Source organism: Mustela lutreola, chromosome X, assembly GCF_030435805.1.
Source record: "Mustela lutreola isolate mMusLut2 chromosome X, mMusLut2.pri, whole genome shotgun sequence".
NCBI lineage: Eukaryota > Metazoa > Chordata > Mammalia > Carnivora > Mustelidae > Mustela > Mustela lutreola.
The window spans coordinates 66229659-66246866 of NC_081308.1; the positions used below are offsets into that span (position 1 = coordinate 66229659).

The window sequence follows — 17208 nt, forward strand, 5'->3', positions numbered from 1 at the left end:
TTACTCAAAAAGGTTTTAGTGGGGATTCCTTAGTAAACCTAATGTCCTAAGAGTTCAATTCTTGATATCTGTGAGATACCTCTCACTCTCACTAATTTCTGAAAGAGCTGGGACTTCTATTGCTGGAAGCTGGGCACTAGAACAATGGCTGATAAATGAAAACCATTAATGCTCTTAGGTATTATTGTTATATATTATAAAGACTCAGCATTAGTGTTCATTCTCGTTGATTCAGGCACTAGGACTAAAAGAAAGGCTGATTATAAATAAATGGGGAAATGAATGTAAACTGTCTTAATGGTTCAACTACCACTAAAGCTAAAAAAAAAAAAGAAAGAAAGAAAGTATTGGCATATTACTTTAGGTTATCATTATCTCTACACTAACCCCTGCTATGAAAACATAGATCTCAAGTGCTAATCCTTAGGCTAATTTCAACTTTGAAATGTTACCCTATGACCAGTATTATAATTAAACCTGAAAATTACCCTTAAGCTCCTTAACAAAATCTATGGTGCATAACTTAGGGTTATAGTTTTTTTTCATCCTAAGAACAATTCATATAGGGAAAAATAAAGCTAAGTAGCAGAGAAAATAATAAAAGTAACTACAGAATTTTACTACAGCCTGACATTAAAAGTCTTTAAAACACCAATACTTATGTTTAATAAAGTTGAAATCTGATCTGATCTTCCCTATTAGCTGTGGGGCTTTCAGGAACATCACACATTTATGACAGAGAACAGGTTTTGCATTGTTGTTCAATTTCCAGTTTGAGGACCTTGATTATTGTGTGTTGATTATGCCTCTTGGCTTTTAGATACCTGATATAGGGATGGTGTTCACAGCCCAGCAAATATTTAAATTGCTATTTAGGGAAAAAAGTAGGACTGAATAAAAACCTTGGATTTTTTTAAACCTTGATTTTCACAACACCACAGCAGAATTTTGTGTAAATATGCTGCACATATGCATGCTTATAAATGCACAGGCACACAAGCAGCAAACAGTCTGATTTCCCTTGATACCACAAAGACCCTATAAATATAATTAACAGTCTTTTCAGGGAAGTTAGGAACTACATGGAAGTCTTTTGAATTCATCTTTACCTGTGAAGTGGAACACAAAGAGCCTCTGGAAAGGTATATATGTTACCTGTAGGTTTTTACAGATTGGGGAGGTAAAATGAAGAAAAAGAGGAAGACTGGCTTGAATTAATTGCTACCAGATTGATGAGTTCAGTTAGTAAATTAAATAACTTGTAAAGTCCTGCAACATCTATCTGCACAGCAAGTATTTGATGGAATGCTTGTGAATTGTGAAGCTTTCAATTCACCATGGTGACTTATTTTGAAGATTAAAATGGTTCCCAACATTGAATTCTGTAAGCCTCATGGGAGATGGAGGGTCCTGGGAATGAAAAAAATAAATTCACAGGTGAGCTGAACAACTGTAAATACCCACATAGTAACATCCATTGACAATAATATGCAACCATTAAAATTACGTTTATTCAGTTAACATTGAAAAATGCTAAGTGAAAAGAGCAGGATGAAAAATTATATATACAATGTTATAATTATTTTTAACCCAGAAATTGGATCTGGAACAAAAACCTGAGGAAATATGCTAAAATTGTTCAAAGTGGTGGGTTCACAGGTTAATTTATTTTTATTTTCTTTACATTCTACTTGTATTTTCCACATTTTCTTAAGTAAATATATAATTGATAGCACAAAATATTTATTGTTTGAAATTCACAAGAAAATAACATGATCTTTGAAAGTGGGTAATTCTGAATTTGAATCCTAGCTTTGCTACTTGTTATCTCTGTGACTCTGGACAAATAATATCAATGGACCTTAGTTTCTTCATCTGTAAAATAAGCACAGTAAAATCAACCTGAATCAAATCTGGCATATCGTAGGCACTGAAGTAGCTGAAGTAACTCTTATTAGTATAAGCTTTTTGGAAAACAATTCAGCTATATATTTTAAGAGTCTTTGAAATTAAGTTCATACCAGTAACTTTGCTTCTAGGATTCTATCTTATGAAAATGATAATAAGTGAGAAAAAAGATTAATATCCAATGATATTATTGATGACCTTATTCATAATAGTGAAAAATTGGATAAAATCTTAATGTTGGAAAGTAGGAAACTGATTAAATTAGCAGCAGTGCTTAATATAATAAGAAATTACTATTGGCATTCATGAAAATGCAGAATTCGAAACTGAACACAATATGATCTCAATGTTTAAAAAATATATTCAAAGAAAATACTGGAAGGGATACAACAAAATATTAACATAAGTTATCCTTAGGTGGTGGAATTATAGGTGATTTTCATTTCTTCATTGTTTTTTCTTGTTATGTTTAATGTACCTTTAAAATTAATTCTAGTGCACTTATCATAAAAGCAATTCATATTCATCATAGAATAACTGAAAAATATAGAGAAGAATAAAGAAAAATAATGACCTATCATTTCAGAGACTGTTTATCATTCTCCCTCCTTCTCGTCATTCATTCAATAAATATTTGTTGAATACTTACCATATGCCAGGTGTTGTCTTAGGGACTGGCACTAATATGTAAAGAATACATAGTCCCTGCCCTCAAAGCGCTTACAATCTTTTCAATCTCGACATGTAAATAAATTATTATAACAGAATAAAAGTGTGCTCATGTTATTATGAGACATAACACTATGTCCAGAATGGACATAGAGCTCAGCTATGTAGGTTAGTCAGTGATGTACCCTGAGTAAATGATGTGGAAGCTGAAACCTGGAAAATAAATATTATACAACCAGATGAAGGACAGTGGAATGGAGGAGGTGGGAGGCTGCTAAGAAAGCATCCCAATCATGGAAAAGAGCAGGGGTGTGTTTTAGGGATTGAAAGCAGTAGAGTGTGGTTCAAGCATAGGGTGTAGGGATAAAACTAGTGGAGAGGAAGCTTTGAGTTGAGAATTATGGGAGATGAACCTGGAGACATGAACAAGGACCAGATCATGAAAGGGCCTGTAAACTGTGTTAAGGAGTTCAGACTATGCTGAGGCTAATGAAAGTCACTATACAGATTTGAGTTTTTAACATCATTCTAGTTGTGATATGGAGAATGGATTGGACAAGGGGTAAGAATGGGGGCAGGGAAACCAGTTAAGAGGCTACTACAGCAATACAGGGGACACATGATCTGGGATCATGGTCATCGGTATAAAAAAAAGTTCATAGCTTCCAGAGATATTTAGGAAACACAGTCAACACACCTTGGTGATTAACTGGATGTGGGTGGGAGATAAAGGAGTGGGAACAAAATAGGAAAAAGGTTTCAGATGGGTGAAGTTGAAAGGCACTTGGTGATTCAGGTCTGAAGTTCAGGAAAGAGTCCTGGGTTGGAGAAACACATTCAGTAAGTTGTCTCTCTCTCTCTCTCTCTCTCTATCTGTGTGTGTGTGGTGTGAGTGTGTATGTGTATATGTAATATGTTATTGTGTGTATATATGTGTACTATGAACTTTTACACTTGGCATTTAATCTTGTAACCACCATCTCAGATAGAATACAGCTGTTATTTTCATATATTAATTTTGTATGAACACTGGTTTTCATTATTCTAGGGGAAATATTCAAGTTGCGATTACTGGGTGATATAGTAAATATATATTTAACTTTATAATAAACTTTATAACAAACTGCCAAACTGTTTTTCAGAGTACCTGTGCTATTGTTCATTCCCACCAGAAATGTAGAATTCCTATTATTCTGCATCCCTGTCAACACTTGGAATTACCACTATTTTTTAAAAATTTACCCATTCTGGGTCATAGTGTAGCTCTATTTTTAAGTTTTTTGAGGAACATCCACACCATTTTCCAAAGTGGCTGCACCAATTTGCATTCCCACCAACAGTGTAAGAGGATTCCTCTTTCTCCACAACTTCTCCAACATTTGTTGTTTCTTGCCTTGGTGTTCATAGAAGCAATGTCCACAATAGCCAAAATGTGGAAAGAGCCAAGATGCCCTTCAACAGACAAATGGATAAAGAAGATGTGGTCCATATGTACAATGGAATATTACTCAGCCATCAGAAAGGATGAATACTCAACTTTTGCATCAACTTGGATGGAACTGGAAAAGATTCTGCTAAGTGAAATAAGTCAGACAAAGTCAATTATCATATGGTTCCACTTATTTGTGGAACAAAAGGAATAGCATAGAGGACATTATGAGAAGGGAAAAATTAAGGAGTAGAAATCAGAGTGAGAGACAAACCATGAGATGCTATGGATGTCAGGAAAGAAATGGAGTTTTAGAAGGGAGGGGGGTGGCGGGATGGGTGAGCCTTAGTAGGTGTTAAGGAGGCACGGATTGTATGGAGCACTGGATGTTATATATGAACAATGAATCATGAAACACTACATCAAAAACTAATGATGTACGTATGGTGACTAACATAACACAAATAAATAAATAAATAAATAAATAAGCAAACAAACCCATTCTAGTATGAGTGTAAAGAATTCTTCTTGCAGTTCTAATTTGCATTCTCCTAAGCTAGTGATGTTGTGCATCCTTTTTTGTGCTTATTTCCACTTTTTCTGGTGAGATGTCCATTCAAACCTTTTCCAATATTTTTATTGTGCTTGTTTTCTTATTTTTGAGCTTTTACAGGACTTTACATATAGTCTGGATACAAGTCCTTTAGCGGATACATGTTTTGCAAGTATTTTCTCCCTGTCAGTGTCATTTAGGACTTCTTCAGTCTTTTTCATCAGTGTTCTGAATGTTTCAGCATGCAGATCTTATATACGATTTGTTAGATTTATATCTGGTTATTTAATTGCTGGAGTTATTGTAGGGGTACTGTGTCTTTTAATTTTCATTCCCCAATTGCACATTACTAGTGTATAGAAACACAATATATGCTTGGTGTGTTGATCTTATTTGCTGTGAACTAACTAAACTCACTTATTAGTTCTAAGAGTTTTCATAGATTCTTTGAATTATCTATGTAGACAATCAAGTCATCTGCAAATCAGGATAGTTTTTTCTTTTCTAGAGTGCCTTTATATCTTTTTCTAGTGCTACTTCATGTTAGGACTTTTAGTATAATGGATAAGAGTGATATGAGAAACTGTATGAAGTTGTGATTAATAGAGGAAAGAACTACTGGTAAGTAAGTAAGTAGTGAAGATTTTTCAAGCCAGTTTAGGCTGGAGATCACAAACATGTAAACTCAGTTGTGGTTTATTGTGAAAAGTTGAAATCGGTATTTATAATCAGTTCTGTTATTTTTGTAGTAATTCTCAGCAGCCTGAGTATAGGAATGGGGAAGGCAGATAGATTGAATCTGGATTTTTTTTTCTGGCTGAGGCAACAGAGTTAGGGCAATATAAATATTGGCAAGAAATGCCACTTGCAGCAACATGGATAGACCTACAAGGTATGGTGCTAAGTGAAATAAGAGAAAGACAAATACCATATGATTTCACTCATATATGGAATTTAAGAAACAAAACAAATGAACAAAGAAAATGATGAACAAAAAACACAGACTCTTAAATACAGAGAACAAACAAGAGGTTGCCAGAGGGAAGGCTGGGGGGAGTGGTGAAATACATAAAGAGCACAAGAACAACTTATCTTTTTGTTTGTTTGTTTGTTTTTAAGAAGAAGACTCTAATATTTTATTTTATTTTTTTATTAATTTTTATTAACATATAAGTTATAAATAATAGCCCCAGGGGTACAGGTCTATGAATTACCAGGTTTACACACTTCACAGCACTCATCATAGCACATACCCTCCCCAACGTCCATAACCCCACCACCCTCTCCCCACCCCTCTTCCCCGGCAACCTTCAGTTTGTTTTGTAAGATTAAGAGTCTCTTATGGTTTGTCTCCCTCCCCATCCCATCTTGTTTCATTTATTCTTTTCCTATCCTCAAACCCCCCACATTTCATCTCCACTTCCTCATATTAGGGAGATCACAATAGTTGTCTTTCTCCGATTGACTTATTTCGATAAGCATGATACCCTCTAGTTCCATCCATGTCGTCGCAAATGGCAAGATTTTATTTCTTTTGATGGCTGCATAGTATTCCATTGTGTGTGTGTGTGTGTGTGTGTGTGTGTGTGTGTGTGTGTATACCACCTCTTCTTTATCCATTCATCTGCTGATGGACATCTAGGTTCTTTCCATAGTTTGGCTATTGTGGACATTACTGCTATAAACATTCGGGTGCACGTGCTCCTTCGAATCACTATGTTTGCATCTTTTTTTTTTTTAATTTTTTATTTTTTATAAACATATATTTTTATCCCCAGGGGTACAGGTCTGTGAATCACCAGGTTTACACACTTCACAGCACTCACCAAAGCACATACCCTCCCCAATGTCCATAACCCCACCCCCTTCTCCCAAACCCCCTCCCCCCAGCAACCCTCAGTTTGTTTTGTGAGATTAAGAGTCCTTTATGGTTTGTCTCCCTCCCAATCCCATCTTGTTTCATTTATTCTTCTCCTACCCACTTAAGCCCCCATGTTGCATCACCACTTCCTCATATCAGGGAGATCATATGATAGTTGTCTTTCTCTGCTTGACTTATTTCGCTAAGCATGATACGCTCTAGTTCCATCCATGTTGTCGCAAATGGCAAGATTTCATTTCTTTTGATGGCTGCATAGTATTCCATTGTGTATATATACCACCTCTTCTTGATCCATTCATCTGTTGATGGACATCTAGGTTCTTTCCATAGTTTGACGATTGTGGACATTGCTGCTATAAACATTCGAGTGCACGTGCCCCTTTGGATCACTACGTTTGTATCTTTAGGGTAAATACCCAGAAGTGCAATTGCTGGGTCATAGGGCAGTTCTATTTTCAACATTTTGAGGAACCTCCATCCTGTTTTCCAGAGTGGCTGCACCAGCTTGCATTCCCACCAACAGTGGAGGAGGGTTCCCCTTTCTCCGCATCCTCGCCAGCATCTGTCATTTCCTGACTTGTTGATTTTAGCCATTCTGACTGGTGTGAGGTGGTATCTCTTTGTGGTTTTGATATGTATTTCCCTGACGCTGGGTGATGTGGAACACTTTTTCACATGTCTGTTGGCCATCTGGATGTCTTCTTTGCAGAAATATCTGTTCATGTTCTCTGCCCATTTCTTGATTGGATTATTTGTTCTTTGGGTGTTGAGTTTGATAAGCTCTTTATAGATTTTGGATACTAGCCCTTTATCTGATATGTCATTTGCAAATATCTTGTCCCATTCTGTCAGTTGTCTTTTGGTTTTCTTGACTGTTTCCTTTGCTGTGCAAAAGCTTTTGATCTTGATGAAGCCCTAAGAGTTCATTTTTGCCCTTGCTTCCCTTGCCTTTGGCGATGTTCCTAGGAAGAAGTTGCTGTGGCTGAGGTCGAAGAGGTTGCTGCCTGTGTTCTCCTCAAGGATTTTGATGGATTCCTTTCTCACATTGAGGTCCTTCATCCATTTTGAGTCTATTTTCACGTGTGGTATAAGGAAATGGTCCAGTTTCATTTTTCTGCATGTGGCTATCCAATTTTCCCAACACCATTTGTTGAAGAGACTGTCTTTTTTCCATTGAACATTCTTGCCCGTTTTGTTGAAGATTAGTTGACCATAGAGTTGAGGGTCCATTTCTGGTCTCTCTATTCTGTTCCACGGATCCAAGTGTCTGTTTTTTTTACTGGTACTATACTGTCTTGATGATGACAGCTTTGTAATAGAGCTTGAAGTCTGGAATCGTGATGCCACTAACTTTGGCTTTCTTTTTCAATATTCCTCTGGCTATTCGAGCTTTTCTCTGGTTCCATATAAATTTTAGGATTATTTGTTCCATTTCTTTGAAAAAAAAATGGATGGGACTTTGATAGGGGTTGCATTAAATGTGTAGATTGCTTTAGGTAGCATAGACATTTTCATAATATTTGTTCCTCCAATCCAGGAGCATGGAACATTTTTCCATTTTTTTGTGTCCTCCTCAATTTCTTTCATGAGTACTTTATAGTTTTCTGAGTATATATTATTTGCCTCTTTGGTTAGGTTTATTCCTAGGTATCTTATGGTTTTGGGTGCAATTGTAAATGGGATTGAAGGAGTACAACTTATCTTGATGAGCACTGAGTAATGTATACAATTGAACCATACTGTAATAGAACACTGTACTTTATACTTCAAAAATATATTGGTAAGAGAGAAGTTGAAGGCTCTCTCCAGTCAAAGCTAGGTTTATCAATGCTGTAACATGTATTGTTTTGGTTACCAAATAGTATTCCATTGTATGGATATACCACATGTTATTTATCTATTTATCAGCAGATTCATGTTAGGGTTGTTTCCACATTTTTGCCACTATGAATAAAGCTGCTGTGAACATTCATGTGGAAGTTTTGTGTGGACATATGTTTTCATTTCTCTTCATTATATACAAGGACTAGAATTTCTGGATCATATGGTTTTTCGATGCTTAACATTTTGAAAGACTGTGAAACTTTTCTAAAGTGAATTAACCATTTAATATTCCAATCAGTAATGTATGAGGTTTCTGATTATTCCAGATCATTGTCAACACTTGTTATTATCTGTATTTTGGATCCTAGTGGATATTAAGTGGTATCTTGCACTTTTGATTTGAATTCCTCTAATGGCTAATAGTGTTAAGCATTTTTCATGTGCTCATTGATCAATTACACATGGAGAAATGTCTATTCAGATCCTTTGTCATTTTTAAAAAATTGTCTTTTCTTTTTATTATAGAATTGTAAAATTTCTTTATATATTCTGCATACAAGTCTCTTATCAGATATTTGATTCACAAATATTTTCTCCTCAAAGGCCATATATATATCATGACCATGGGGTCATGAATTATGTGGGATGTCCAAAATAGGTCTATAGAGACAGAAAGGTAGAGTAGTAGTTATCAAGTAGTGGGAATGGAAGAATGGAAGAATGAGTGCTTAAGAGTATGGAGTTTCTAAATGTTCTAAATTAATTGCAATGATGGTTGTACAACTCTGTAAGTATCCTAAAAACCAGTGAATTGTACATTTTAAGTCATCAAATTATATGGTATTGTGAGTTATAGCACAATAAAGCTGATAAAAATGTAATTTTAAAATTAATCAGCATTATATTGCTTTTTTTTATTAATTTTTTATTTTTTATAAACATATATTTTTATCCCCAGGGGTACAGGTCTGTGAATCACCAGGTTTACACACTTCACAGCACTCACCAAAGCACATACCCTCCCCAATGTCCATAATCCCACCCCCTTCTCCCAAACCCCCTCCCCCCAGCAACCCTCAGTTTGTTTTGTAAGATTAAGAGTCACTTATGGTTTGTCTCCCTCCCAATCCCATCTTGTTTCATTTATTCTTCTCCTACCCACTTAAGCCCCCATGTTGCATCACCACTTCCTCATATCAGGGAGATCATATGATAGTTGTCTTTCTCTGCTTGACTTATTTCGCTAAGCATGATATGCTCTAGTTCCATCCATGTTGTCGCAAATGGCAAGATTTCATTTCTTTTGATGGCTGCATAATATTCCATTGTGTATATATACCACCTCTTCTTGATCCATTCATCTGTTGATGGACATCTAGGTTCTTTCCATAGTTTGGCGATTGTGGACATTGCTGCTATAAACATTCGGGTGCACGTGCCCCTTTGGATCACTACGTTTGTATCTTTAGGGTAAATACCCAGAAGTGCAATTGCTGGGTCATAGGGCAGTTCTATTTTCAACATTTTGAGGAACCTCCATGCTGTTTTCCAGAGTGGCTGCACCAGCTTGCATTCCCACCAACAGTGGAGGAGGGTTCCCCTTTCTCCGCATCCTCGCCAGCATCTGTCATTTCCTGACTTGTTGATTTTAGCCATTCTGACTGGTGTGAGGTGATATCTCATTGTGGTTTTGATTTGTATTTCCCCGATGCCGAGTGATATGGAGCACTTTTTCATGTGTCTGTTGGCCATCTGGATGTCTTCTTTGCAGAAATATCTGTTCATGTCCTCTGCCCATTTCTTGATTGGATTATTTGTTCTTTGGGTGTTGAGTTTGCTAAGTTCTTTATAGATTCTGGACACTAGTCCTTTATCTGATATGTCGTTTGCAAATATCTTCTCCCATTCTGTCAGTTGTCTTTTGATTTTGTTCACTGTTTCCTTTGCTGTGCAAAAGCTTTTGATCTTGATGAAATCCCAGTAGTTCATTTTTGCCCTTGCTTCCCTTGCCTTTGGCGTTGTTCCTAGGAAGATGTTGCTGCGGCTGAGGTCGAAGAGGTTGCTGCCTGTGTTCTCCTCAAGGATTTTGATGGATTCCTTTTGCACATTGAGGTCCTTCATCCATTTTGAGTCTATTTTTGTGTGTGGTGTAAGGAAATGGTCCAATTTCATTTTTCTGCATGTGGCTGTCCAATTTTCCCAGCACCATTTATTGAAGAGGCTGTCTTTTCCATTGGACATTCTTTCCTGCTTTGTCGAAGATTAGTTGGCCATAGAGTTGAGGGTCTATTTCTGGGCTCTCTATTCTGTTCCATTGATCTATTTGTCTGTTTTTGGAAAGAAATTGAGGAAGACACAAAGAAATGGAAAAATGTTCCATGCTCCTGGATTGGAGGAATAAATATTGTGAAAATGTCTATGCTACCTAAAGCAATCTACACATTTAATGCAATTCCTATCAAAGTACCATCCATCTTTTTCAAAGAAATGGAACAAATAATGCTAAAATTTATATGGAACCAGAAAAGACCTCGAATAGCCAAAGGGATATTGAAAAAGAAAGCCAACGTTGGTGGCATCACAATTCCGGACTTCAAGCTCTATTACAAAGCTGTCATCATCAAGACAGCATGGTACTGGCATTATATTGCTTTTTAATGTAACTCTATTAATCGTTCTTCAAAATAGTTAGTTTTAATGGTGCAAACTATTTCATCATAATAATGGAATAATTTACTTCACCATTCCTCTATTGTTAGATATTTAGTTTTGTTTCTATTTTTCTGGTATTATGATAAATTGATAATTCATAGTTTTGTAGATCTAGGATTATTTCATTAAAATACTTTCCTAAAATTTGGTTACCAAATAAAATTGTATGACCATTTTGTGCTTTTTATAAATGTTATTAAATTACCATAAAAATGATGTATGAATTTAAACTTATATCAGCAGTAAAGAAGATACCTGTTTCAACATGTCTTTATCAATACTAAGTACTATAATTTATAAAAATTGGTTGTTTTAGTAGACAAAAATTGATATTTTGGGCTATTTTAATTTGAGTTCTTTCTAATGAAGTTGAACAATTTTCATGTTTATTCTTCATCTAAATTTTCATTTTTTATTGCCCATTTTCTAATGGTTCTATTTTTTACCTTTCTGATTTGCAGTATCTTTGTAAATTAAGGATATTAAATTTTGTGTATTATATGTTTTGCAAATGTTTCTACTAGTTTGTTTTTTTTTTGTTTTGAAGGAAGTATTTAGAATCAGTGCTTTTTGTGTAAAAATTAAGGCAGTAATTTCTTTTTTACCTACAAAAACTTGAAGCAAAATTTAAAAATATGTTAACATTTGTTAATTTTAAGTTATAAATAAATGGGTATTTAAAAATTTGGGGGAGATGGAGTGTTATGCACATGAATTCTATGTAAGGTCTATAGAAAGGGAAACACAGTATAAGGTCTATAGAAAGGGAAACACAGTATAAGGGCTATTAGTCAAGTTTATAAATTATACATAGAATTTCTACTTATGTGAATAATATGAGGGTGAGGAAATTAACAACTTGTTCACCAGAGTAAAAACTTACTTCTTTTCGAGTCTGCTTCCAAGCCTGTCTCTTAGCAGTCCAGGTAACCCTCTAGGTACCTTCCTCAAAATACTGACCTGAGAGATGCAGGAAATGTGTAAACCACTATGTTTCTGTTTCCACGGTGAGAGATGATGAAGCTTCTGGATAACCTGTAAGGTTGAAAAGTGAAGGTGATCAAATAACCCTTTCTTTTATATTGGTGGATATTCATTCACTGGTATATTTCCTTTTGGTTCAATCCCTGTAGACAGCAGGTATCTGGAGATCTCTAAAGACTGGTATGTTATACCAAAGCATTTGTAACCAGTTGAGATATTCACATTCTAAGAGCAGTCAGGCTGATGTAGTATAAAACAAGATTATTTTATTTATAAGCATTATCTGATCTATAATACGGACAGGTATTAGATAGCTGTGATAACAACTCAACATCATCTGGCTTTAATGGGATGCTTGGGTCTTGCTACTCACAAAATTGCCTTATCTCATGTTTTTCAATTGGATGTTACTGGAATAGCTATTAAAGTACTTTGGTGTTGTGTTTCAAAAAGGAATGAGGCATCTAGAAAGTAAGAGGCTTTGGAATTAACAAGCAACATCATTTATGGTACAAATGTTTTTGTCTCCTATCTGAGCATTTCGGGTTAGTAAAGTATACTCTGCATCAGCTAGCTTAATGTACAAATAATCACTTTCTTTATACTCTTTACATAATAATATACTTGGCAGTTTGAGATTTAAAAAAAAAGTTGATGGAGGGAAGGAAAGTGGCGGTGGAATAGGGGGACCCTAGGCATGTCTTATTCCATGAACACAATGAGATAACAAATCATTCAAAGTACCCCAGAAGTAGAACTGAAGACTGACAGAAAAAACTCCACAACTAAAGAAAGAGAAGATGTCACATTGAAAAAGGTAGGAAGTGGGGAGACATGGTATGGGGGAGAAACAGATCACAGGTGCTGCAGAGGGGAGGGAGTCATGGTCATCGAGAAGGGGAAGAGAGAGAAAGGAACACAGGGGAATGCATAAGAATGTTTCCCCAAAGCCACTGGCTTGGAAAAGAGGAGGGGCTGAATTTCATGAGTTCTTGCAAAGAGTAGAGCTTAAAGCCTCAAATTTTAAAAGTCAGCAAGCTTGGCTGAGATAGAGCCTGGAGCGTACTTTGCTGTTCCTGGAGAGAGGCAAGCAAACAATGCAGGGGCAGAGGATGTGGAAACAATGATCTGAAGAATACCTGAGGCATATAGAGGAGAGATTATTTGCTCTTCTCAGAGCACCACACTGAGCACCAGCATCCACAGAGGTGCCTCTCTAGGACAAAGGAGCTGGCCTGTATCATTTTTCTACCCTGTCCATCAGCATAAATACAGAGCCCCCTGGGGTAAACACAGAAGTGCCAACAAGCCCCATACACTTGCATACTGGTAGGACTACCCTTCTCAGTCACACTTGCCTCAGTCCCAGTGCAGCGAGCCCCTCCCCAAAAGGATCAGCACAAACCCCTAGCCAGACCATGTCTCTCAACCACAGAGTTCTGCAGGGCCTCAGTTCTGGTGGAGGTGGTTTCAGATCTCATTTCACAAGAAGACCAGAGCATACCTATTTAAAACTCACCTCATTCAGGACAGGAATCAAACACTGCCCACTGGAGGTAAGTAGAGCCTCTGCAGATGACTGGCCTGAAGGATAGAGAAGCTTAAACACAACAGCAGAATATACAAAGCACACATCAGGGACTCCCTGAAGGCCCAGGCCCTGGGTACTACATGACCCCATTGTCATAAGGCCATTACATTCAGGAAAAGAAAACATAACTGGCTTTTCCAACACAGAGATGAAGGTAGAGACTTAGACAAAACACAAACATGGAGGAATTTATACTAAATGAAAGAATAAGATAAGGCCAGCCAGAGATGTAAATACAGCAGATATAAGTAACATGCCTAATGGAAAATTTGAAGCAAGAATTATTTATATGAATACTCACTGGGCTTGAGAAAAGAAAGGAAGACATTAGGGAATCCTTACCACAGAGAAAAGTGTTAAAAAAAAATCAGAAAGGAAAAATATAATAAATAAGATTGGAAACAGGCTTGATGAAATGAACAATAGACTTCAAGAAGAAGAGGAATGAGGGACACCTGGGTGGCTCAGTTGGTTAAGCGGCTGCCTTCGGCTCAGGTCATGATCCCAGAGTCCTGGGATCGAGTCCCACATCGGGCTCCTTGCTCCGCGGGGAGCCTGCTTCTCCCTCTGCCTCTCTGTCTGCCTGTGCACTCTCTCTCTCTCACAAATAAATAAAATCTTAAAAAAAAAAAAAAGAAGAGGAATGAATCAGTGACCTAGAGGACAAAAGAATGAAAAGTAATGAAGGTGAACAAAAGAGGGAAAGAAGAATTATGCAACACAAGAATAGACTTAAGGGACTCATGACTTCATCAAACACAACAACATTCTTATTATAGGAGTCCTAAAGAAGAGAGAGAAAAGGGGGCAGAAAATTTATTTGAAGAAATAATAGCTGAAAATGTCTTTAACCTGGGTAAGGAATGAGATATCCAGATCCAGGAGGCTAAGAAAATTCCCATCAAAATCAACAAAAGCATGCTAACACTTTTCATTTCATAATTAAATTTGCAAAATACAGGGATAAAGATAAAAATCTTAAATCAACAAGACAAAAGAAGTCCTTAACTTATAAGGGAAAAACCATAAGGCTAGCTGGGGATGTCTCAAAAGAAACTTGGCAAGTGACAAGAGAGTGGCATGATACATTAAAAGTACTGAGTGGGAGAAACTGGCAGCCAAGACTACTCTATCCAGGAAGGCTATCATTCAGAACAAAGAGATAAGGAGTTCCCCAGGAAAAAAAAAAACAACAACACTAAAGGAGTTCATGACCCCAAACCCATCCCACAAGAAATATTAACAGGGACTCTTTGAGTGGAAAGGAAAAAGCCAAAAATGATAAAGATAAGAAAGGAGGGGCACAGTCAGTTGAGCATTTGACTCTTGTTATGGCTCAGGTCATGATCTCAGGGTTGTGAGATGGAACCCTGTGTTGGGCTCCATGCTCAGCACAGAGTCTGTTTAAGACTCTCCCACTGTCCCTCCCCTCCATGCTTTCTCTAAAATAAGTAAATAAATCTTTTAAAAAAGACAAGGATCAGAGAAAATCTCTAGACACTATGATAAAACAAGTAATAAACTGGTATTAAATATATATCTATCAATAATTACTCTGAGTGTAAATGCACTAAACACTCCAATCAAAAGACATAGGGTGACATATCTTCAAAGAAGTTTCCTTTGCCTTTGGAGATGTATCTTGAAAGAAGTTGCTGTGGCTAATATCCAAGGGATTACTGCCTAAGTTCTCCTCTAGGATTCCGATGGATTCCTGTCTCACATTGAGGTCTTTTATCCATTTTGAGTTTATCCTTGTGTACGGTGTAAGAGAATGGTCGAGTTTCATTCTTCTACATATAGCTGCCCAGTTTTCCCAGCACCATTTATTGAAGAGACTGTCTTTTTTCCACTGTATATTTTTTCCTGTTTTGTCGAAGATTATTTGCCCATAGAGTTGAGGGTCCATATCTGGGCTCTCTACTCTGTTCCACTGGTCTATGTGTCTGTTTTTATGCCAGTACCATGCTATCTTGGTGATCACAGCTTTGTAGTAAAGCTTGAAATCAGGTAACGTGATGCCCCCCATTTTATTTTTGTTTTTCAACATTTCCTTAGCGATTTGGGGTCTCTTCTGATTCCATACAAATATTTGGATTATTTGCTCCAGCTCTTTGAAGAATACTGGTGGAATTTTTATCGGAATAGCATTAAAAATATAGATTGCTCTAGGCAGTACAGACATTTTAACAATGTTTATTCTTCTGATCCAAGAGCATGGAATGGTCTTCCATCTTTTTGTGTCTTCTTCAATTTCTTTCATGAGTGTTCTGTAGTTCCTCAAGTACAGATCCTTTACCTCTTTGGTTAGGTTTATCCCCAGGTATCTTATGGTTCTTGGTGCTATAGTAAATGGAATCGATTCTCTAATTTCCCTTTCTGTATTTTCATTGTTAGTGTATAAGAAAGCCACTGATTTCTGTACATTGACTTTGTATCCTGCCACGTTGCTGAATTGTTGTATGAGTTCTAGTAGTTTGGGGGTGGAGTCTTTTGGGTTTTCCATATAAAGAATCATGTCATCTGCAAAGAGAGAGAGTTTGACTTTTTCATTACCAATTTGGATACCTTTTATTTCTCCTTGTTGTCTGATTGCTGTTGCTAGGACTTCTAATACTATGTTGAACAAGAGTGGTGAGAGTGGGCATCCTTGTTGTGTTCCTGATCTCAATGGGAAGGCTGCAGGCTTTTTCCCATTGAGGATGATATTTGCTGTGGGTCAACTTTTGGGACTTCATCAAAATCAAAAGCTTCTGCACAGCAAAGGAAACAGTCAACAAAACAAAGAGGCAACCCACGGAATGGGAGAAGATATTTGCAAATGGCAGTACAGACAAAAGGTTGATATCCAAGATCTATAAAGAACTCCTCAAACTCAACACACACAAAACAGACAATCATATCAAAAAATGGGCAGAAGATATGAACAGACACTTATCCAATGAAGACATACAAATGGCTATCAGACACATGAAAAAATGTTCATCATCACTAGCCATCAGGGAGAGTCAAATTAAAACCACATTGAGATATCACCTTACACCAGTTAGAATGGCCAAAATTAGCAAGACAGGAAACAACATGTGTTGGAGGGGATGTGGAGAAAGGGGAACCCTCTTCCACTGTTGCTGGGAATGCAAATTGGTGCAGCCTCTTTGGAGAACAGTGTGGAGATTCCTCAAGAAATTAAAAATAGAACTTCCTTATGACCCTGCAATTGCACTACTGGGTATTTACCCCAAAGATACAGATGTCGTGAAAAGAAGGGCCATCTGTATCCCAATGTTTATATCAGCAATGGCCACAGTCGCCAAACTGTGGAAAGAACCAAGATGCCCTTCAATGGACGAATGGATAAGGAAGATGTGGTCCATATACACTATGAAGTATTATGCCTCCATAAGAAAGGATGAATACCCAACTTTTGTAGCAACATGGACGGGACTGGAAGAGATTATGCTGAGTGAAATAAGTCAAGCAGAGAGAGTCAATTATCATATGGTTTCAGTTATTTGTGGAGCATAACAAATAGCATGGAGAAATGGGGAGCTAGAGAGGAGAAGGGAGTTGGGGGAAATTGGAAGGGGAGGTGATCCATGAGAGGCTATGGACTCTGAAAAACAATCTGAGGGTTTTGAAGGGGCGGGTGGTGGGAG

At 37.0% G+C, this 17208-nt stretch overlaps 1 protein-coding gene across 3 annotated transcripts in view; it reads right to left on the minus strand.

Annotated features, from left to right (window-relative positions):
- Window positions 1–707: 707 nt before the first annotated feature.
- Window positions 708–17208, minus strand: part of ZDHHC15 (zinc finger DHHC-type palmitoyltransferase 15) — a 209889-nt gene continuing 193388 nt past the window's right edge. The window contains exons 11-12 of one of the 3 annotated variants that reach the window (XM_059156695.1): window positions 11938–12012; window positions 708–1410 (exon numbers count right to left, since the gene is read on the minus strand). In XM_059156695.1, coding sequence (XP_059012678.1) covers window positions 11966–12012 — 47 coding nt within the window. In that variant the 3' untranslated portion in view covers window positions 708–1410; window positions 11938–11965. Of the gene's footprint in view, window positions 1411–9338; window positions 10593–11936; window positions 12013–13480; window positions 16076–17208 lie in introns of those variants that run through there. The other 2 variants (XM_059156696.1, XM_059156694.1) reach the window with 2 other exon arrangements.